Below are 23,591 nucleotides of genomic sequence, written 5' to 3'. Positions count from 1 at the left end.
TTACACAAGGAATAACACAGACAGGGCATGATCTGAGTGAGGAAACAATTAAATCCATTTGAAAGTTTTTGGTTTGTTCCTTTGGGGGTATAGTTAAAACCTTTAATGGTTCTCTGTGGAACCATTTCCCTTCTCAGAAAGGGTTCTAAATCTTTCCAGAGAACCCTTAAGGAAACCCCAATAAGAGAAATCCCACACTTCAAATTCATTAACACAGGGTACAAAAATTACATTCAAAATTAAATGTCAATCAGTGACACATTATTCAACATGTTATCCAATAATAAAAACTCATTTTCATTGGAAATGAGTTCTCTTAGGGATTTGGCTTTAGGTGTATATCTATGCAGTGGGTAAATAATGAAGCAGTGAAAAAATGAGGCAAAATTAGTGCATATATTTAATGTGTTACACAGAGGAATTCATTTTGCTCTAATTATTAAGTTCCTTTTTCTGGTAAGTTGTTGTCATTACCACATCAAGTTCTTTAGCTTATCCAACACATTCTATTTAATTTATCCAATTACCAAAGCATTTACAGGCTGAGGATGTGGTGTAATTAATTCTGAAGTGATTAAGCCGATATCGCACACTTGCCTTTGCTTAAAATGAAATGCATAGTGGTGCTCTGGGAAAACCCATCAGATGTTGTTATAGCTGAAATCTATTTCACCAAAACATTAATTAAATGATCTTAACTAAGGTTGTAAAAATCAGCCAGCCTGCCTTCAGATGTTCCAACATTGTAAAACTTTCAATGATGAAAACCATTCCTATGGTGCAACACCAAACCAAAAGGTTTGTGAACACCTGATCATTTGGTCCATACATGGGGTTCTTTCTCTAACCGATGCCACAAACTTGGAAGCAAATAACTGTATAAGACGTCTTTGTATGCAGTAAGATTTCCCTTCACTGGAACTAATTCCTAAACCCATATAGTAAATGTTGAAACAGTTGCACAGTATCATATCTGTGTGCTTTAAGTTCCTGTGTTTTTATTACTGCCTCAGGTAACACGAACATTCATATTGCGAAACATTGTACTTAAACTGGCATCCCTGCTTGATCAACTTAACCAAGTTATCGGACACTGGCCTGAGCTTAGAAGAAAAAAAAAAAGAAAAATTGTGTTTCTAGTAGCCTTTATATTCAACACCTATGGAGAAGGACCATATTCAGATCTCAGTGTTGAATTTGTAATCTCAAATACTGCAGAATGGACTGAAGTCTCACAGTAGCCTTGTTGATTAAAGAATCATAACTCTTTCCCTAGACAGCCTGAGGTAAGTACTATGGCCTTCACTTTTATAAAGAGGAAGCTTTGCAAGGTAGTGGAATCATCCTTCTGAGTCCATGAAAAATGTCTCAAAATTTGGGTCCAGTTCTGAGACCAGGGCATCAACAAAATCCTCGATGGATGGTCTTTTCTGCAACATGCCTGCATGAAGAAAGAAAAAAATTAAAATTATCATAGAGCTAAGAAGCTAATTTGGACAGTATGTTAATTTAATAATACATCAAGGACAGCAGTGCAGGTTATATAACAATACACAGAAAGGAAACAATTCACAATGTACACTATATGCATTCAATCTATTGATTTAAGTACAGAATTTCCTCTCTTACACACACCTGCTAAGTAGCTTCCTCACAGCACTGCTATGACTCGTGTGCGATTCAGCAGTCCGCCTGCTGGCTCCTGAACTGTGTGTGCACTCATTTTACAATTCCACGGCTCTCACGCTTTGAAGTCTGCTCATTTCCCCTTGAAGAGCTGCCAATGTAAATAGGCCCTCCTCCCCACCCCCTCTTTCCTGCATGGGTCACCTCCAACACACGCATACACTCACACACTGACGCGCAGAACTGAAGCTACAAGCGCAAAACTGTTAAAAAGACACAGACTATATATCAAAAATCAGTGCTATATAAAGAACCAAAAAAGTTCCTGTTTCAGAACCCTCCTGTTAAACTCTGACTCACGAACCGAAAACAGCTCTGGCTGAAAATGATATCTTGTAAAGATTCTGTGGAAAATCAACCATACCCAGAGGACCATCCAGACACACACCCCAACTCACGTTCACAGTAAAACTAATTTGCAGTATTGAAGAATTGGAAAAAGTACTAATCAGTGAATATTTCAACAGACTTCTGGGTTTTAATTAGATGACTATGCAGAAGGCACTAGAGAGACCGCTGTATCAGTTCCATAGACTCAGCTTCAGTCACACCTTACCCTGGGGCACATGACTGACACACGTGTATGCATGCACACACAAACACTCATACGCACACACAGGCATCTGTAAGGCACAGTGACCAAGCTAATGTCAGTTTATTTTCTGTCAGAAAAATGTTTTAATGTGAACACAACAGTCTTTGGAAGTGTGTGCACGTTATAAGCAAGGACATGCCTGCAAAGGATAAAAAAAGAGACTTTCAAATCATTAAGGTTTCGAATGGGGGGGTGCAATGTTGAAATCTCACGCTTTAATCTGAGGGTGAATCTGGAAAAACTGACCTCTATTTAGATGCTTGCTGTCTCTTACATCACCATCACTTTCTATAATAACTGCAATTTCCTGACTTTGCTCCAGATGGAACCAGCAAGCGAGATCGAAGAAAATCTTTTCTCATGGTAGACTAAAGTTATCACAATATATTCCAATTCAGCCCAATATATTTAATACTTTATGAGCATTGTATTGTGACTTCTCTAAAAGCTATGAGAGTGATGATCATTTTAGCTATAAGAATTCTAAAGTCAAACAGATCTGTAATTTTTTATCATTTGACTGCTACAGTTTCTCCTCATCTCAGAACAGCAAAATTGGTTGCTTTCAAATTCCAATGCAATCTGGCATGTACATTTCCTACATTCTGTTAAATATTTATTTATTTACTGCCAGAGCAGGAAGATAGCTATCTCTGTGATTGGTCCGGGCTCGACAGCTTGGTTTAATGATGACTCTTGGGGAGTAAGCTAACAAAATAAAAAAAACAAAAAAAAAAGACATCAAAGTGTGAGCGAGAGCCATTTCTTCTCAATTAAACCCCACGTAATGGCACGGTATCGCTCCCACAGCATCTGCCACACCTTGAGGTTTTAAAAGTCTGCACTGTACTGAGGCTTAGCTGGGCATAATCAGGCATGGTATAACATGACTAGGGTTGTCCTGCTTTGACTTTGGGAAGTGAATAAAAGCTAGTTTTCATTAAAAGCACACATTGTGATTTCACCACTACAAAATGGTGACCTGGTCATTCAATACGCTATAAAGCTGAAAGACATGGCTGACGAAAGTGTTACCCGATCAAATTCTTAGACTGAGCATGAGAAGCAACTAACAATTGTGAGTAACTTGAAACAAGTTTGGTGTGACTGTTTTTTGTAGTACGATGCTGTGATTAAACATCTTTGCATTACTGAGTGTCTAAAAAAAAATAATACTTGGGAGCTCATACATTTAAAAAGTATTCATAAATGTTCTTCCATATTTTGACTTTCCTCATAAATGCAGCTAAACCAAGTTCCTTCTGGTATGCTCGATCTTTAAACTCTACTTTGACTTTAACAAGTTGTGCTATTGGGAATAACATGGAAATGCCTTTCTCACGTCCACGGAGTCCTTGCTTTTCCTCCACACTGTTCATTCTGCCTGCATTTAAAACATGTCACGAGTTGTACTTCATAACCTCATATTCCTCCTAAAGGCAAACTACTTCTTTACAGCTTCTATAATTATGGTTTAGAGGTAAACCAGCTTCAAAGAAGTAAAAAGCAGAAAAATGGGTGTGCTGTAATTCAGAATTACGTTAAAAAAAAAAAAAAAAAAAAAAAATCCAGTAGACTTTCGAAAAAAAACTTAGGAATTTTAATGAACTTATTTTGACCAATGTTACATTTTGCATATCTGCTTGATAAGTGTCAAATGCTAATTGTGGTGCTGTTGAATAGGAAAAGTGAAACCTTGGTTATGGCTTTATCACAAAACTCCAAAGAAAGAGAACCTAGACACAGATACAATTCTCTACTACAAGACTACTAGCACACATCCCTGTACATACAGCTCTCTGTGCTGCTGGCTGGGGAACACAGGGCTTCAGTCAGCATGGCAGTCAGTCGATCGTTTTCTGCTCCCTGAGCTGCCATCTAATCTGCCCGGGGCTTTTCAGCACCAGGAGCCTGAAAGCCGGTCAGGAATTGGTACATCGCCAGCGGCAAGTTTTTTGTAGGGTTCTAAGATGACTGATTCTACTCGAGCTGCTGTTTCTGAGTGGAGCATGGTGAAACTGAAGCAGTCTTTTCACTCAGAAATACATGGACATACTGGTCCAACACTGGCACGGTAGGAATGGTAAAGCTAAGCAGGCTCAAAGTTAAGGATTATATATTAAGTAAATAAAAACACATATTTGCACAAGTGCGCATTAAAACCGTGTTATTATATGATGTGTATAGTAATGATAAATGGATGGATGAGGATCAAGTGTCTGAATGAGAACACGATATAGTAAATATGCACTGTAAGCTAACAGATCCCTGAGCTCTGAGAAACCTCTGCATTTTCAACCAAGTTAAATCCGTGTTATGATCCATTATGGCGGCAAAGAGAATTAAGACTTGTTGCAACAAGTCCTGCTTAATCTACAACCACATGTAGGAAAAACAACCATGATTCAAACTGCAGAAGTCAAAATTATACAACATGGCTACTGTTTTATGACCAGAGTCATGATGAAGTCATACTATTTCAGATTTTTATACCAGTGTAGCCTTTGGTTTGGTTACAAAAAAGCTGTTCCACACTGCTGTTTCCTTGACTGTAAACCACGTGGTGGACTCCACTAAAGTGAACCTCATGACTTGATTTTCTAAAATATGGATTCACTAAACAAGATGTGTACCCCAACATAAATAAGGATGAATTGTTTTAGATTGGAAAAAGCTCACACTTTTTTCCAAGCCTGCAGAAAATCCCACTACATACAAGCTGCAGCTAGAAACCCAGTTACAAAAAGCAATGCATTGCTCTTTACATTAAATGTGCTGCATTTTGCAGATGCCCTTATCCAGAGCAACTTATATTTATCTCAATTATCTAACTGACCAGTTGAGAATTAAGGTACTTGCCTGAGGGCAGTGGCAGCCTGGTGGTGCCTGGATTTGAACTGATGACCTTCTGACCAGAAGTCTATCATCTTAACCACTGAGATACCACTTTTATTAAATCATTACATTACCAAACCCACTCAAACAGAAATAATCCAGCTCGAATGGTGCTCATTTTGTTCTTCTGCCTTTTATATACACATGCTTAAGTGCAAAAACAGAAAATGACAAAATCCATCAAACTCTTAGCCTGTTTTTTGTTTCTGGGCAATGACCACTGCTAGTTTACACAAGTTTCCCAGAACCTAGAACGTTTTGAAAAGTCCGGAAAAGTATCTAATTTAAAGTATTCGTTTCCAGATGTGGGAAAATCTGAGAAAATCCAGAACATATTTAAACTGTAACTTTCAGACAATGACCTATTTGCTTCATTAAATCATAATCAATAAGTGTTGCGTTCTAAGCATTTTAATACTAGTAAGGAAAAAAGCTAAAAAGTTTGAAACAAACATTTTCAAGTCTAGAGAAGTCAATAGCCCCTTTTCTTTTTCAGTGTCTATTTGTAATGGCTATAAGTAGCAGTGGTAAAATGTGAGCACAGATCAGGTTTGCTTATTTGGCAACATTAACTGTGCTAAGCTTGCCAGCTAGGGACTAATCTTGTAAGATAATGCTATCTCTCCAGCAGTAGCTATGCAACTTTAGTAGCCATGTTTGTTAGTAGGTTTTAGGGGAAAACTATTCAAAATTGATGTTAATAGCCAAATTAACCAAATGCCAAATGCCTCTGCCAAAAACAATCCAAACTCTTCTTGGTGCTAATTTGTATGCCAGAAAAACTCTTTAAACAGGGGAAAAAAAGCTATTGAAGAAAATGTATGTAAGATATATTACCTCTATCTCTTACACTTAAATCCATTATGGGTTAAAATCTAGTTTCTCTGTTGGTTAAAATGATAGTCCATATAAATCCTACAAACATGATTGAGATATCACGTTTGTGATAACCTCTGACAGATAGTGAGACGTAAATGCCTGTAAAAACACACCTCCACTACTCAGTGGCAGGGATATAAAAAAACAAAGAAATTAGACTCACCTTCCACCATCAACATGGGCTCTTTCCCTCCCCCATGAGCTAGCATCTCTCGGCGGTAGCGCTCTCCAGTTTCCCTGACACAAAACCAACACACAATCAGATTAACAGAGCCAGCATGGCCAGCATCGCCAGCACCGCCAGCTGGCCAAGACTCCTCAGATTAGTTCACTGAAATGTAGTTTCAACAAAACCAAGTATTAACTGACAGGAAAGCAGAAAAACTAATAGACCCATACACCAGTAATAGGGGTAAAACCCAAACAAAGCCATGATGGTGTTTTCTGGAAGTGATTAATGATTGCTTTTAAAGGAAATCACCGCATCAAAGACAAAAAAGGTTGCTTATCTTAAGTCTGAAAGTACAATTTGCATGAAAATCAATCTCTATTGCAGAAATGCATTGTTATGTGGACCAAAAGACTAAAAAGTCTTTTAAGCACACCTGTTTAAGGGGTCCTTATGGAAACATTGCCTCCAGACCATGGAGGCTACAGCTCGAGACATCAGGTAAGAGTAGTACTTGGCCCCATAGCCAATGAGGTGACTGAATCTCAGCTGCCATGCCTGTATTTGCAAAACAGAGAACTTAGTGAGAAATTGAGGATTTATGTTATTTATGTTAATGTCTACTGCTTTTTATATATATATATATATATATATATATATATATATATATATATATATATATATATATACACATACACACACACACACACACACACACTGATTGCTATCAATCCAGGGCAACTAGCAATGAGAAAGTAAAGCCCATTTAACATTGAGCACAAACATTGTGGCACACTGTTTTAAACACTACCGACAAGACATGGGGTTTAAGATTTTTGCGAAGGAGAAACTTATTTGCTCAAAACCACATAGCAATAAACAAGATGCCCCAACATTATTTAGGAATTAAGTGTTTTAGAGTGTTAAAAGCTGCCATTTGTTTACAGCCTGCAAAAGATCCTACCGCTAAAGGCTCAGTTACAGAAAGCTCTGAACTGATTTTATTAAATCAGTTTATAACCAAACCATCTCAAATAGAAGTAATCCAGCATGAATGGAGCTCATTTTGTTCTTCTGCCTTATGCAAGGTTACGTGTAAAAAAAAAAAAAAAAACAAGAAAAATTACAAAACCCATCAAAATTTTTTCAGCCTGCTGCTCATTCTGGGCAATGACCACTTCTGAGATACCCAAGTGTTTAAGATATTAAAAAGTCCGGAAAAATATCTAATTTAAAGCATTTATTTCCAGATGTAAAAAAAATGTCAGAAAAAACAGAACATATTTAAACTGTAGTCTTTAAATATTTCCTTCTTTGTTGAACTCAAGCAGAGCAGTATGCATTTTTTATCATCATACAGTTAAGCATTTGAATATTAGTAATAATAGTGAACAAAATCCGAGAAGAAAAAAAAAAGAAAAAACATCTGGAAAAAGTGTCGACTTTGGGATGGGGAGGGAGGCATCTGGAGCACCCATTTCTCTTTTACAAAACCGTGCTGACTTATTTACGTTGAAGTTAATGCATCAGTTATATTTTTAAGAGCTTATCTGTTCAAAGGCAATGCTAAGAGACAGAAACAAGCACCAACATTCAATACACTGCAGAACAACAGGACATGTAATCCTGTCTGAGAAAATGAGTGATCCATGCTTAATAGCAGCCTATAATGTTACTAAACAAGAGTTCTATCTGTTATGGGAAAGAAAACAATTCTCTTAAAATTAAATGCTTATTAGATAGTAGTTATGCATACTGTAAACAGGAACATTTTATTCCTAATACGACTGAAAACTGATCTTTACAAGTTAACAGACAAGCACAGAGACTGAAGTTTAGCCAAGCGTGACCAGGGTTAAAATGTTGGACACTAACAGGTTGTTTGAAAAGGATGGGCTTATTCAAACATTGGGTGAGAGAGAGTGCACTAGTCACATAAAATGTACTCAAGCTGCAGAGTGTCAGCCTGATGACTCCCATCTGGCACATAATGACTTTCATAAGTGTAAACAGCACTCAAAGAGGAAACCTTAACATGTAAAAACTAAACTCTAATGAAGACCAGGATCAAAATGTGAAACTAAAGTTCTATGTTGAGGCACTCAGATCAGGCTGGATTTGGAAAATGTACTATTTCTTTAAACCTCAACTGAAGATTGAATTACTTTTGGAAATATGCAAAAGTCTGTACAAAAAAAAAAAAAAAAAAACTTGTGTGAATGGAAAGAATTGATGTGAAGGTCAATTTGATTTTTTAAAATGGAATCGTCTTTAGCTTCACTGACCATTTTATCCTGGTAAGCGTGCAATTCATCCAGAGCCGATCCTGGCCCAGGGTGGGACTTCAGTCTGTCGTAGGGCACCATGCACACCCACATTCACACACTCTTTCTCACATAAGAGAACCTAAGGTAGTTTTTCTTTACACGTATTAGTCCATTTGAAGAATCTGAAATCGGGGCAAAATCGATTCTTGGTTCCTCTGTTATTTTGCATCACATAAAAAAAAAACACGAAAAATCCGAGCACCCTGTAACAATGCGGCAGCGAGTCAAGCAAATTTAAAAGCAAATTAAAAATTTAAATATTTGTTAAATGAAACAAATGTTATAAAATTACAAAATGAGAATATTTATAAATTACTATATTGAAACGTATCTTGATTTAATAAACAAAATAAATGATTTCCAATGCATTCCCCTGCTCTAATCTCATAATGCAATACTAATTGCACTAATGCATTTTCCTACATTAATAACACAAACATTGATAGTCATTCCTTCTCATCACTCATACTTTCTAATGTGTTTCACTATATTTTAACACTTTACAACAAGGCCAGTTGTAAAAGTCATGCATTTCTTATTCATGACTCATTCATTTAAAGTTTAAAGTTTGAAAGAAAGTAGTATGAAAGTGCATGTTGAATTGAACAGAAGAATTGTATCCATCGGATTAAAGCAGAGTTGCTACAACTTCTTCCAATTAGGGTCCAAAAAAAAAAGAAAATCCCACTTGGTAAGGTCATGGGGCACAAATAAATGTTACATTGTACCAAATAAAACTAAAGTTGCCATGGTTTCTCTCATTCATTATTTTATAATATTAAAAATAAATAAACAGAAATTACACTGTAATCTGCTTGAGTAATGCAGTTTCATCAAGTTCTAGTTAAGTGAATCTTTTAGTACAACGAGAAGCAATCCAATTTAATGTACAATATAGTCTATAGGTTTAAAGTCTCCAGTTTAAAGTAAGCACTGAAAATCTCTTATTTTTGCTTAAATATGCTTAAAAAAGAGCAAAACAGGAACAGACTATTAGCTGCATTTCCCGGAGTTTAAACCGATAAAAAAAGAAAAGCCTGGTGATTTAAGGGATGTTAAGCACACTGGAGCAATTAAAGGGGAATATTTAGTGCGAGAGACGTTTGATTCCTCATGGTTTCATAAAATTACAGACTAGGAGAAATTTAAGTGCAAATCCAAAACCAAAAGTGTACTGTACATTGCCATAGCTCTTGATTGGCCATTCCTATGTTTAACTCCTTGCTGTTAGTAACATTTTCCATTTTAAATAGCTCCCTAAACAAGAGTTTCAAATTTTTCCCCTAGGGAGTGCTTATTCACACTGTAGCAAACTAAGTATAAAGGACAGAGCTTTTAGTCAGGCTTTAAAAAAAAATTTAAATAAAAAACCCAGAAGAGAAAGACGAGAAGGAGGAAAAACATTTTAATCCTATAAATGCTTGGGTATTAGACAAAAAGCTACTGTGGCAGTCCAAATTCTCACCTCTGATGTGCCTTCTTTACTGTTCAACAGAGCACATGTGCAAGACTGTAAGATGTTATTAAAGATTAGCCAGGGAAGGAATTTGAAACATTCATTAAGTTAAGTAGCTGTAATGGATCATAATCATTTGGACCACCTGTAGTGTGGATAATGTTAAACGTCCTGTCACTGTCTGGCTGCATCATTGACTATCCAGTAGCCAAAAAACCTATTCGTATAACTGCTGTTTTGACAGGCAGATTACTAGAAAGGCATACAAATCCCCACATTTGAACATTTCTAGTCTGTAATGACAAGACACAAATTAAAGGAATGAAGCAACAATGCTGCTTTTTGGTGATGGGTCACCACAAGTCACTACAGTAACTTCAGGGAACCTTGACAGGGATTCAAGATAATCTCTAGAGTGGTACTGGAGGTAAAAGTAACTCCCATGGATTAGTGTTTTGATAATGATGGTGGAGAGCGGTGTCCAATATGTCGCTTCTAAATCATCCATATGCATTCGGTAGGATAGATGCAATCGATCCAGAGACTGCAAATGCTACAGTATAGGATTTACACCATTTTCATACTCATCAAAATATTCAGTGAGCTTTCACAGTTTGTGAATGGGTGGAGTCATAAAAGAGACCAAAAAGAAAGTTGGCACTGTTACACTGATTTGCAGTAACTTCACACTAAAAGGAACAAGGGGACCCAAACCATACCCACCGCGGTGCCCCCCCCCAAAAAAAGCACCCTACCGGTCTTCCATGTGACACACCCAAGCATATAGTGAGCATTTCACCCCCATGTACTTACTGTGTTGGGTACATATGGTAAGCCATAATATTTCTGTTGCATCTCTATCAGGATATCTGTAGTTGATAGTTTTTGCGGTTTGCCGTGATAAACCTGGTCCAAAGCTGCATAGAAAACCTGCAATACAGATTTATGGCAAGTGTGTTAAATAGTTTCATGATTAAATGCATAATGTCCCGTGTTTAGCATGATGTGTCAACAGTACCTGAAGTTGAGTGTCGGCAGCACCGCAGACTTTCTTAGATTCGCAAAGTCGTGCCACCATACTCTCAGGCAAAGGCTAGGAAGAAAAATCCCAGAACTCTGTTATACATAAGCATAAACAGAAATCATTAGAAATACTGCATGTGCAATAAAAACCCTTATTACCTGTCCTGTTTGATAGTGGCGAGCAAACTGGTTGATCACACGATAATCAGTGGCAAAGTATTCCATTAGTATAGACGGCACCTCAGCGAAATCAGTGGCACACCTCGTTCCTGCAAAAGTCCAAAAGAAGCCACATTCTTTTACAAATGTGATTACACATGGCACATACAAACCTCAACAAGAATTAGTCTTAATCACAGTTGAGTATAGGTGGATGGCATGTTTTAATGAGTGTAAGTAGCAAAGGAATGCACTGACCACAATGTGATTGTTAAATGAAAAGAAGGGCTTTGTAGGACAGTTTTATTAATTTTGTTAGTTCAATTTTATTTTATTTTTTTATACGTTTTAGCATTCTGTTAATATTCACATGTATGCTGATCCTGAGAATTTAACAACTTTTGATGATGTCATGAGCTTCTTTTTAATTCGTTAAGACTGCACAGTGTAAAAAAGCATTTTCAGTCCAAAGGATAATATTAAAGCATATACATAGAAAAAAAAAAAAAAGAAAAGAAAAAACACAATGGAATCTAGGCTCTGTGTATTTTTAAATGTAGGATTAATTACATTTTAATTTAATCTGATTTAAAAATTAAAATAAAATAAATACCTAGCTCCAGTTTACATAACTCTTTAGTGGGGATGTTTGGGGGGGAAAAAATTCAACCTGATTTATAAAATTTCAGTTAACACAAAAAGATTGCAAAAAAACCCAAAAAAAAAACCAAAAAAAAAAAACAAAAAAAAAAAAAAAAAAAAAAAGGAAAGAAAAAGAAAAAAAAGAAGAAAAAATAGAAAATAAAAAAGAGTTAACAATGAGGTATATTTTCTTTAAACAAAGAAATTACTGATGATGCAAGCTTCTATATCTTTGAATTGTATTGTGTGTATTGTATTGTTGTTTTTTTATAGCAGAACCATATATTAGTTAAATAAACCAAACACATGTTTAGGAGCAGACTATGGGTGACTGTAGGTATTTTACCTGTCACGTGCTGGTAGTGTGTGCGTGCGAGCATCGAGTGCATGGCGTGACCCATTTCATGGAAGAGGTTCTCCATCATGGCTGGTGTAAGGAGTGTAGGTGCACTCTTGGTGGGGTGTGGGAGATTCAACATCAGCACCACCACTGGCAACTGGTACTGCCCATTGTCCAGCTGCCGACCTCCACGGATAGTAAAATGGCAGTCCTGGGAATACATAAATTGTATGGCCAGGATTTTACAAGCACATAACACAAGGTAGAATATGAACATTTACAGTAATGTTTTATATCTGTAGCAGTTTGTGCCAACTATAATAGGCTGAGATGACTGAAATGTGGGGCTTAACATTTGTACATCACACAATAAGATACATGTCACATATGTCAGTGAAGTGAATGTTTTGTTCAGTTTGTTATAGCCTGAAAGTATATGACACATGAGAAGTAGAGTGTATGTAAGTAATACTGTACCTGATGGGGTTTGTCTGGTCTATAGAAGAAGTCACAATAAACGTATCCCAGCAATCCTTCAGATTCATGTACCACTGCCTGGGGGTACAATTTAAAACGACATATCACTGAGCCACATAATAAGCAATCAGGAAAGTCACACTTTGCTGTCTTTTGTATGACACTTTTTCCCAGTCACATAATCTAGACTCCAGGCGCAGTGTCTACGTTGCTTACCAGTTTGCGTACATCCTCACTCCACACTTCTCCTGCACTAGGCTGTTCAGCCAAAAGTGACACACCAAATAGCTGTGCAAAGAGACTGTTCAGACCTTCCATACAGGCCCCCAGGGAGAAATAAGGGCTGTATAAGCTTGGCTCAATGTTAAATCTGCAACAAACATCATGACATTAAAAAGTGCATATTAAATTCCAGTCAATTATCAAACACCTTTCTCATTTTTCAGATAGAATATCTCTCTCTCGCTATGTATATGTATTATATTATATATACACACACATATATATTATATATATACATATACATATACATACACACACACACATACATATACACACATTTTTATATATATACATATACATACATACAATTTTTTTTTTAGTTTTTTGAAGACATGCAAAACAACAAGGCCAGAGGTTTATTTCTTTTTATTTTAAATAAGTAAATAAATAAATAAATAAAAATTGTGGCTCCTCACTCAGACCGGAAATAAGATTTGGTTTGCACATGCATGAAAACACTAAAGAATGTCCAGTTTTAAGAATTTTTCTTAGAAGGAAGAAATCCTGACAATTCTGCATATCAAGGGAATGAATAAATTAAGAATTGAAAGAACAAAGACATTTGTTAAAGTATGTTAAAATAAGTAGAATTTAATCATTTTAAAATCAATTTAATCAATATAATAAAAAAATATATTGCATTAATTAGATTTTTTTATTTGTTATAAAATATTTTGTTCATATTATTTAACCAAGCAGGCATTTTATTTATAATTGTTTTAAATATGTAAACTGTTCAAATGTTGATAAACACAAATGTTAATAATAACTGCGTTGATAAAAAAAGGTCAAGAAATGTTTGCATGAAATGCATTTGTTCCCCTAACCATAATGAAATTGAACCGAACACCCACATTATATATATATATATATATATATATATATATATATATATATATATATATATATATGTTTATTTATTTCCCTCTCTCGCTTTCTTTTCTGTTTTTTGCCTTTTGAAAACTTGAATGAAGCAATAAAGTATTTTCTGGGACAGACTTCTGTCTCATGGTTTCTCTGATTAGCCACTACCTCGGATACTCTGCTACAAAAAGTTTTCTTGCCTCACCTGCAGGTTGATATATGAACTATTAATATACAAGCTTTTAATTCATTTTAGAATCAAAGATTTGATAGGCCAAATTAATGTATTAACTTTGACATATAAATATAAGTGGCCCAAGCTGATAAATAAATAAGCATTGAATATGTATGTGCTGATATAAAAAAAATATTAAAATCCTATTTTTATCTTTGTATGTGCCTTTTATCAGTCCAAAAATCTGCACTGCTTTTCCCCTCAAATGTTCAAATGCATTTGTACACAAATTACAACTTATTTTGAGGATTCAAATAAATATTTTGCACAGTGAATATATGTGTAATATAGTTTTGACTATATTATTTTAAATTATTGAAGGTTATTTTGTTATTTAAGGTTGTTAAATTCTGCTAAAATGTACATCAGATGCATGTTTGCTCATATGAAGATACCACATGTACCTCAAGCACTTCAAATACACCCTTACTGAGAATGATTAGGGCTCCGAGAAAGTGAATAGAATTAATAATTTGTAGGCTCTAGAAATGATTAGACCAATTGTTTCATATTAGGAACTCTTTTACAAGCCAAAAAAAAAAAATATTAAGCCATTGTTGAAGCATTAGATCTACAAACTTTTGTTGATACATAATAATCTGATCAGATTGAATTGCTAACAACATATCTTACTTTTTAAATCACATCTTATCCATTGTATAATGCATTCCTTGTATTAATGTGCACTTAGATACAGTCTAAAATATTACATCTAAATATAGTCTTAAATATTACACTGGCCTTAAATTAAGAACAGCTCTTAAATGTTTCGGAAATATTTCAGTCTCATGTAATAGGGAAAAAACTACTAACAACTGAAGAACACTTCCTTTCCTCCCTCATTCAGACATAACTGCTGCCAAAAGCCCCATGTTGGAAACAGCTCAGAGGTCCTAAAAGCAAGAATGCTTGCAATAAAAGCCTGTTAACATGTCTGCCAGTGCAGCAGAGGCTCTAGTGAAGGACTGAACAGTGAACCGAGTTCATTAATAAACCAGAGACGAGCATGGCTGTGCAGTCCTAAATCTCAGAGCCAAATTTCAAACAAAAGACTTCAGCCACTGCCAGTTCCGTTTAAACAGGGCAGATTTTAAAAAGATAGATTCCAGAGTTGGACTACATCTGTATTTATCTGAAGAGAGATACATTAATAGCTGTTCTGTAAATCACAAAGGGGAGCTGATTTTTAAAACTAGACTTACCCTCAAACACAACCGTAAAACAAATATATACAATTCTTCACGGCACCATTATACAATAACTACAGTATTATCCCCAACCTACCTCTCTGCACGTACAACACCACTCAGGTAGGGGTGATCCCATGGCATAAGTTCCTACAGTGCAGAGACATGATGAGATAAATGATCTGCACATATAGTAAGTGATGCAACTACACACATTTACAGAATCAAATAAAGTGCTCGTTGATTGCTTACTGGATTCCTGGGATTAAATCTGCTCTTCATGTCTTTCATCATTTGAAAGTCTTTTGCAGTCCTTAAAAAAAAAAAAAAAAAAAAAAAAAAAAGAATGAACACAAAAATGAAATGAATCACTACAACATGATCGATGCTAATTTATCATTTAGTCCATACTGCCACCTTGTGGAAAATCATAGCCATTACTAGAATTACTAGAAGTAGAATTTAGTTAAAAACAGATTAAAAAGAAGGCATATTACATGCACATGCATATTGTGCTGAAATTAAGAGAATCCCTGTTTACAATCCCATTCATTCACAAAGTTTATATATGTATAATCCGGATTGCAATCTTTTAATGAAAAGTTGGTTCTTTTTTTAGAGATCTAAAATAGTCCTGGTTATGCTTACAAAATTTCCTGGGAAATGATCAGAAGGCGTCATGTGTGAACAGATACTATATGTACTACAGAAATGCCTTGGTGATTATTTATCCTATAGCTTGCTAACAGCTTTTAAGCAGCTGAACAAACACATTAGCACAGCAAAGCAACAACAGTCCGAAAAGTCTCATGCGCAATTCCAGGGCCTGGTGTACACTGATGAAAGCAGATAATAAAAAGTCAGGCATCAGACCCTGGGAACAAGACTTTCATTACAACTGTGAATGTTAGCAACCCAATAAAAAACAGTTTAACAAGTTGGAATGGCACAAAGCTGGAACAATATTTGCTGATTAAGTCCCAGGCTTTGAGAGTCAGCTCAGCTTCACATTAACCAAGGCCAAATGTACTTAAATCCTAAATCATAAAACTCTAAAAACTGCTTGGGTTGCATTTAATTAAGGAAATCAAATGATCATAATTGGCATTAAAAATGCCTCTGTTTTGCCAAATCATTTGATTCATGATACCTGTTGTTTCATGGTTCAAGGTTTGGGTAGGAAATTTTTACCTGTCTTCAAGCTTCTCTGTCAAAAGCTTTAGGAAATTCATCACAGTGTCTGTTCAAAAAGAATAAATGATATCAAAATGATATCAAATACAGATGAAAGTAGATCCCCAAAATATAATAAAGTGTATTATCAGGCATTTACTGATATATGTATTTTATAAAAAAAAAATGTGATGCAAAACATTTAGAGGAGAAAGGAATGAATTTTATCACCTGGGCTTTTGGCCATGGCCCCTTTTAATGCCCTGTGTGCATAAGATTCATAGCCAACCAGCTTAGCCAGTTTATGTCTACAAGCCAGCAGTTCCTCAAGGGTATGCATCATATCTTCATTTGGGTACAGAAAAATTCGGTAGGCAACTTCCCTAACCTGAAATCACAAATACACCAGAGATATATATGTGTATATATCTTTATATACATATATATCAAGCAATATATCATATGTTAAAATTTAAATTCACAACACCTAAACTTTCAAATGTATGTCCTAAATTAAACTAAAGATGAGAGTTGTAGAAATGGTGGGCAAAAGTTTATGCATGTTATTAGAAAATACTACCTGCAATGTGTACTTTTTTCTTCTCTTATTGTATTTATACATTGTACTGTGTATATACTGTATATTATAGTATGTGTATATTCTTTTTATATATTTGCATTTATTATTATTATTTTTTCTTTTTATTTCTTTCCTTTGCTGCTGTAACAAAGAAATTTCCCCACTGTGGGACGAATAAAGGTATATCTTATCTTATTAAAGTATTACAAGGAAAAAAAGAAAATATAAAATCAATGCAAACAATCTGTTTTGTTGGAAAATGTTAGTGGGGGGTCAGTCATTATAAAACACATACAGAGATCAATCTTTCTCTTTTTTTTGTCCAATGTCCAATTAATAAAAATATAAACAATGTCTTGAGATTTTTTTCTAGATTGAGTTTGGGGAAAATAAGAAAGGTTGTGGCACTAATAAAAGCTGTATCTAGCTTCTATTTTAAAACGTCCATGATGGTTCACAAAATAATACTAAAAACATTGAAATAAATAAGCATCATATAACATATTTCTTAATCACCCTGCATGGTGGTATACTTCATACATTTCCACTTTACATAAACTATCTTGTAAAATGCTTCCTCATTTTTCTATTCCCATAACATCTATAAACAACAAAAGAAAATGTGAATCGTACCAGATCATCAGGTGCATCAGCATGCAGTCCTCCAATCTGTACATATTTTCCTTCATTGGTAAATTGCTGAAGGATGTGTTTAGGGAGAGCTTTCATATCAATTCTGTTTGGTGTGTGGCAGCCCATTAGAAACTGATTATTCAGATCCAACAGCCGAACATTCAACTTGACTGCTTCCTTCCTCTAAGAAAGAAAATAAGGTTAGTGATATATTTGAGTACAAAAGAAAAAAGTACAACATGATGGAATGTTACTTAGGAGATAATGACCGAGTGCTGTGACACAGACCAGTGTTATGAAGAATAGCAGTTACCATCCCAGAGTTGACCGTGTTCGTAAAACTGCATGTCCTCAAATATTTTATTCCTTTAACATTACTATGTTTTTAAGAGTGATATTTTGTAGCTAGTGTCCGTTTAAATCTACAATGTTGTTAATGACCATGAAACAAGTTCTTCTTCCGGCTTCTCCCATTAGGGGTCGCCACAGGGGATCATCCGTCTCCACAACCTCCTGTCCTCTACATCTGCCTCTGTCACACCAACTACCTGCATGTCTTCCTTCACCACATCCATAAACCTCCTCCTTGGCCTTCCACTTTTCCTCCTTCCTGGTGGCTCCATCCTCAGCATTCTCCTACCGATATACCCCATGTCCCTCCCCTGAACATGTCCAAACCATCTCAATCTCACCTCCCTCACCTTGTCCCAAAACGTCCTACATGTGCTGTTCCTCTAATAAACTCATTTCTAATGATAAAAAATAATAATAATAACTCAAGGTAAATAAACCTGACCTGTTTTTCATCCAGGTGAATTCCACTTATCTCAAAGTCAAACATGAACAGCTCAGCTACTCTCCTGTACAGAAAAAGAAAACAAGTTTGAAGTGGTAGTGATCATTGTCCATTATAAAAATAGGCAGGAAAAAAAACCCTCTTACATAAAGTGTTTTAAGATATAATAATATAAACTTCAAACAATTTCATCAATATTATTCAAACAGGCTTGTCTTCCTTTGTTTTATTTATTTATTTATTTATTTTTTAACACTGACAATATTTGAGTAACAGTTACTTAAACTAAGAGTCAGAGCAAAACACACCTTGTTTCTGGATCCAGATTGGCCATCACCTGCTCATCATCCAGCAGGTTCTTTAAACTCTTAAACAACTCAACATTGGTGTTAAGCCTGTGGGAAAGATCAATGGGAGGTTTAAAAAATACCCCTGCTGTAGAAAAAAATAAAATGCATCAAAAGTAGACGTACTTTTCCACCGTGGTGCCGATCTTCATGCAGGTTTTCTCCGCGGCATCTCGGTACAGTGGATCAGGATGGGCCACTTTTATAAAGTCTGCCTAGAAAAATGCATTTAAAAGACATATTAAGGTAAAAAAAAAAACAATTTCATAAGTAAATAATGTTTTATTATTGCTATGAATGTCATTATTTATTAACTAAATATTTTTTTTACTGGTTTTTATTATTATTATTATTATTATTATTATTTATTCTACTTTTTGTCTCCGATCAGCCCTAATCTCAATGTTACAGAGATTATTAGGAACTCCAGATCAATTTAAATTAAAACGTTTGTATTATCTAGTCAGATTTTGAAGTATTTTGCATGATTTGCAATAATCATCTTTAACATGTTTCAGCATAAACACCTCGATCTTACTGATGTATTTTTAATCAAGAACAATTTCATCTCGATTATATGTTAGAATTAAAAAAAAAATCCATTGTTGTACAGCGATTACAAAAACAATCATATGAATCTATTTGACATTCTCACCAGCAAACCTGTTCAATAATTTATTGCACAGGTTTTAATGTATATGATCTCTATGTTTCCTGTATGAACAAGCACGAGTCAATAATGAACAAATGCGGCAGTGTTACCAGATCAGCCACTCTGCATAAACTGTCTGAGAGTTTATCGAATGTCTCCACAGTCACACGGCCGGGCGATGTGCTACAGGCTTTCTCCACCAGGTGCTCGGTCTCCTGCAGAGCTTTCTCCTGGATCACCTCAAATCCCTCTGTACAGCTCAGCTCAGGAACACCAAACAAACCCTTGATAAACATACATGAAAAAATGAAGTGGTTTTAAATGTAAACTCTAAGCAAGAATAATTCAATGACAAACTGTAGAGAAGAACTGACACATACAATATGGAGAGATTTTAACAAATGCTCCACTAATGTTCTTTTGCATCATTAATACATGTACATTTATAGCATTTAGTAAATGGCCTTGAGCAAAGCGACAAACTTTGTTGGAAGAGAAAATAGTCAGAAAAAATTTTTTTTTGTGCTAATTTAGGGAACCTCTAGAAGAGGCAGGTCTTTAGACATGTAGCTGATTCTTTAAGTCATCAAACATCAAGTGGAAGTTCGTACCATAATTTGAAACATGTCTTCCTTGTACCTTGAGAGATGGTGGGACCAGATGAGCAGTGTGTGAGGATCGAAGTAAGAGTGTTTACACATTTATACTCTATTATCCATAGTGATATTCAGGCCATGTTTATACATTAATATAAAATAAATATATGTTCTGCTTCTTTGTCTGTTTAGTCAGATATAGTTTAAATAAATACAGCAAATGTTTGCTGAAAAGCAAGTGGGACTGTGCAGGCCTGGAAATATACCTGTTTACCAACTTTCTTTTGGCTTTTCCCGTTAGGGGTCGCCACAGCGGATCCTCCGCATGTTTTGATTTGGCACGTTTTTACGCTGGATGCCCTTCCTAACGTAACCCTCCCCAATTTATCCGGGCTTGGAAACGGCACTGAGCGTGGCTGGGGTTGGTTCCCTGACCGGGGATCGAACCCGGGCCAGAGCGGTGAGAGCGCTGCATCTTAACCACTAGACCACCAGGGGACCTTTGGAAACATACCTGCTAAAAATCTCTAAAGTCATTATTGGCCTTAAATGACAGTTTATACAAGGTTGATGTAGAAATGTTGCAGGTTTCGCTTACAATTTGGTTACTAGACAGGTGTTCCTGGGCTTTCTATTAGGGCTAGGGTAAGAAATTTGGAAAGCCTTGAGGTAGAGAAGCGGCTTCTACAAATTGAGAAAAGCCTGCTACACAGGTCCAGGTACTTTAGAAAAAATGCCTGTAGTTTTAGAGAGTGGACAGAGAGCAAGTGACGGACCAAGAACCCAATGGAGAGATTATAGATCATCTTGAAAACGAGTGTGTCATTTCTTACCATCCACATGTACCATTCCTCTCCATGCAAAAAATTTGTCATCCAGCAATTATTTACAGTACAACTGTCTTCAGTACCACTCATCTTCAACTTCATTACCATAAACTGTGTACATGCTGTTTTTGCACATCTTTCTGGATTGCTGCTATTTGTTCTTTTGCACAACATTTTGTTTACATTTTTGCTACTGTGTTTACATTTTTGTTCACTTTGTCTCTTTACAACAGGTTTACTGGCGGAGCTTTTTTGTGTATTGTCTTTGCACTGTCTTGTGTTGTCTTTGCACTGTTTGCACCAGGTTGCACACATGCACTATATGTGGCGAGGACACTTATTAGTCCTTGGCCCTGTGTTTTCTGTTCTGTGATTGTTGTTGTATGTAGCATCAGGATTCTGGAGTAACGTTGTTTCATTTCACTGTGTACTGCGTCAGCTATATATGGTTGAAATGACAATAAAAGCTTCTTGACTTGACTCTTGAACTGATGTTCATGCATTGGTTTTGAATCATCGGTTTTGATGTTTTTTGCGGCACAGTTTTAACCTTGTTTAGCTTGCACTATTTATATTAATGTACGTCATATGCACTTTTATTGAAGAAAAGTATTTTTTTACCACATTTCCATTTGTTGTAAATGTTCATGTGCATTTTCACTAGAATTAAAATCTGTAAATAGATTAATTACACATTGTACTTTTAAGCTTAATTATTTGGTAAAGTTTTGTTGAAGATGATAGTCATGATTGAGGTTTTATGCGGGAACAACCTTTGTGGTTGTGTTGCTCTCAAGATCGGATGTCTGTGTGACTTGAATGAATGAGGAAAAAGGAGAGGAGGAGGAGAAGAAGAAGAAAAAACACGAAATAGTTTCAAAACTATATAACCCATCCATACTAGGGAAAGATGCTGAACATGTGGTCAGGGAAGGGAAGGGAAGTAAATAGGGAATTGGTTAGGTAATTTGAATTGATGGAAGGATGGATGGGTAGAAAGACTGAATAGACATCTTATTCTGTTACAGTGAACCTTGTGTGATTATAAATAAAATGAAAGCAATCAAGCAGGTGGTCCATTTCACTGAAAGATGGAGTAGAGGGGGAATTGACAGACAGAATGATTCCTGATTAACATGATAAATGATACAGACATGATAAACGTATCAGTGAGTTTGCATACCACATTTTGTTGAAACAGGTCAAGTCTTCTGCCAGTTTTGGCGTTGAAAGCTGCTCCAACTGGGGACCAGGTGGTGACATTCCTCCTCCAGAGCTTAACAGTTCCTCTGTGCCTTATAACACTCAGAAACAGCGCTTTCGAAGCGGACATGGCTGATACACTTCTATATTGAAATACACTTACATTTACTAACACACATAAGAGATTAGTCTGCTAGCTAGCTGGATAAAACCATGTAAAACACGTTATACAACCTGTCCTCGGTTTAATCGCTCTACAAACGTTTCAGCATTAACACTCGACATTTATCCAACTTCCCCTGTTTCTGTCCCTAATAACCTCATAGATAACTTAAAGGTTATTCATGCGGGTTCCAGCCAGTCAGTTACAGCTTCAGGCTGAATCCCAAAACGCTTCGCATCGGATATGAAGTGCACTACATAGGGCACCTCAATCCTCTATTTCATAAACAGCGCACTACTGTAGGAACGATCACGCCGTTTATGTGTTTACCCGAGCGCACATGAGCTGTGGATTTCTTCTTCTAGTATTTTTTAGTGCCCGAAATTAAAGCATAGCGACCTCTAACGCCCCTTCGAGTAATAACAGCCTCCTCTTCAGATTATTTCTTTCGGCTTCTCCCGTTAGGGGTCGCCATAGCGGACCATCCGCATGTTTGATTTGGCACGTTTACGCTGAATGCCCTTCCTAACGCAACCCTCCCCATTTATCCTCTTCAGATTATTGATGTTAAATAGCGCCACCTATCTCGCTGAGTTAGGTGGCGCTATTTCTCCTTTGTAATAAACTGTTTTACAGTCAGACCCCGACCCCGAGATATAATAATAATTTACATATATTTTATTTACTTTATTTGTCTTCTTCTTTCGACTTCTCCCATTAGGGGTCGCCACAGCGGATCATCCGTCTCCATACCCCCCTGTCCTCTACATCTGCCTCTTTCAACTCCACTACCTGCATGTCTTCCCTCACCACATCCATAAACCTCCTCTTTGGTCTTCCTCTTTTCCTCCATTCTGAGGGGCTCCATCCTCAGCATTCTCCTTCCGATATACCCCATGTCCCTCATCTGCACATGTCCAAACCATCTCAATCTCCTCCCTCACCTTGTCTCCAAAATGTTCTACATGCGCTGTCCCTCTAATAACCTCGTTCCTAATCCTGTCCATCCTCCTCACTTCCAACAAAAACCTCAACATCTTCAGCTCTGCTACCTCCAGCTCCACTTCCTGTCTAATTTACTTTATTTGTGTAAAAAACTTTATTTTATGTAAAAAAAATTAAATGTGTTTACAGTGCCTCTTTATGTCTGCGTCTGAACGTGTCATAGAGTTGCCACGCTTCTCGACTCACGACCTGATGGACTTACGACCATTTTTTCGGTCCCTATCTACGTCGTTAGTTGGGGTCTACCTGTAATTTCGCCTAAACATTACAACATCCTCTCACACACAAAAAAATGTTATTGTTTACATTTTATAAATCCCCCAAAATTTACATTTTCCCATCCGTCCCGTTCTACACCGATTAGGCATAACATTATGACCACCTGCCCAATAAACAAACA

General features: G+C 36.2%; 1 protein-coding gene across 1 annotated transcript; it reads right to left on the bottom strand.

Moving 5' to 3' along the window:
* Positions 1-377: 377 nt before the first annotated feature.
* Positions 378-22,448, bottom strand: mipepa (mitochondrial intermediate peptidase a). The gene is made up of 19 exons (XM_046862618.1): positions 22,004-22,448; positions 19,508-19,681; positions 18,872-18,960; positions 18,707-18,793; positions 18,399-18,462; positions 17,603-17,785; positions 16,621-16,777; positions 16,408-16,456; positions 15,469-15,529; positions 15,314-15,366; positions 12,865-13,018; positions 12,649-12,726; positions 12,178-12,382; positions 11,190-11,299; positions 11,026-11,100; positions 10,821-10,937; positions 6,661-6,782; positions 6,219-6,292; positions 378-1,441 (listed from the first exon to the last, which is right to left on the bottom strand). Exons 1-19 carry the CDS (start codon positions 22,151-22,153, stop codon positions 1,341-1,343), a joined length of 2,103 nt encoding a protein of 700 aa, XP_046718574.1. The 5' UTR covers positions 22,154-22,448; the 3' UTR covers positions 378-1,340.
* Positions 22,449-23,591: the final 1,143 nt, after the last annotated feature.

This window comes from Silurus meridionalis, chromosome 12, assembly GCF_014805685.1.
Source record: "Silurus meridionalis isolate SWU-2019-XX chromosome 12, ASM1480568v1, whole genome shotgun sequence".
Lineage (NCBI taxonomy): Eukaryota > Metazoa > Chordata > Actinopteri > Siluriformes > Siluridae > Silurus > Silurus meridionalis.
This window is presented reverse-complemented; position numbering and strand designations above follow the sequence as displayed.

Bases quoted from the DNA above. Each gene is read 5' to 3' on its own strand.
- mipepa (XM_046862618.1), bottom strand. From the start codon at position 22,153: ATGTCCGCTTCGAAAGCGCTGTTTCTGAGTGTTATAAGGCACAGAGGA. The intron at 15,367-15,468 runs GTAAGCAATCAA...TCTGCACTGTAG, and splicing joins GATTTAATCCCAGGAATCCA to GAACTTATGCCATGGGATCA. The intron at 1,442-6,218 runs GTGAGTCTAATT...TTCTTCATGCAG, and splicing joins GCCCATGTTGATGGTGGAAG to GCATGTTGCAGAAAAGACCA.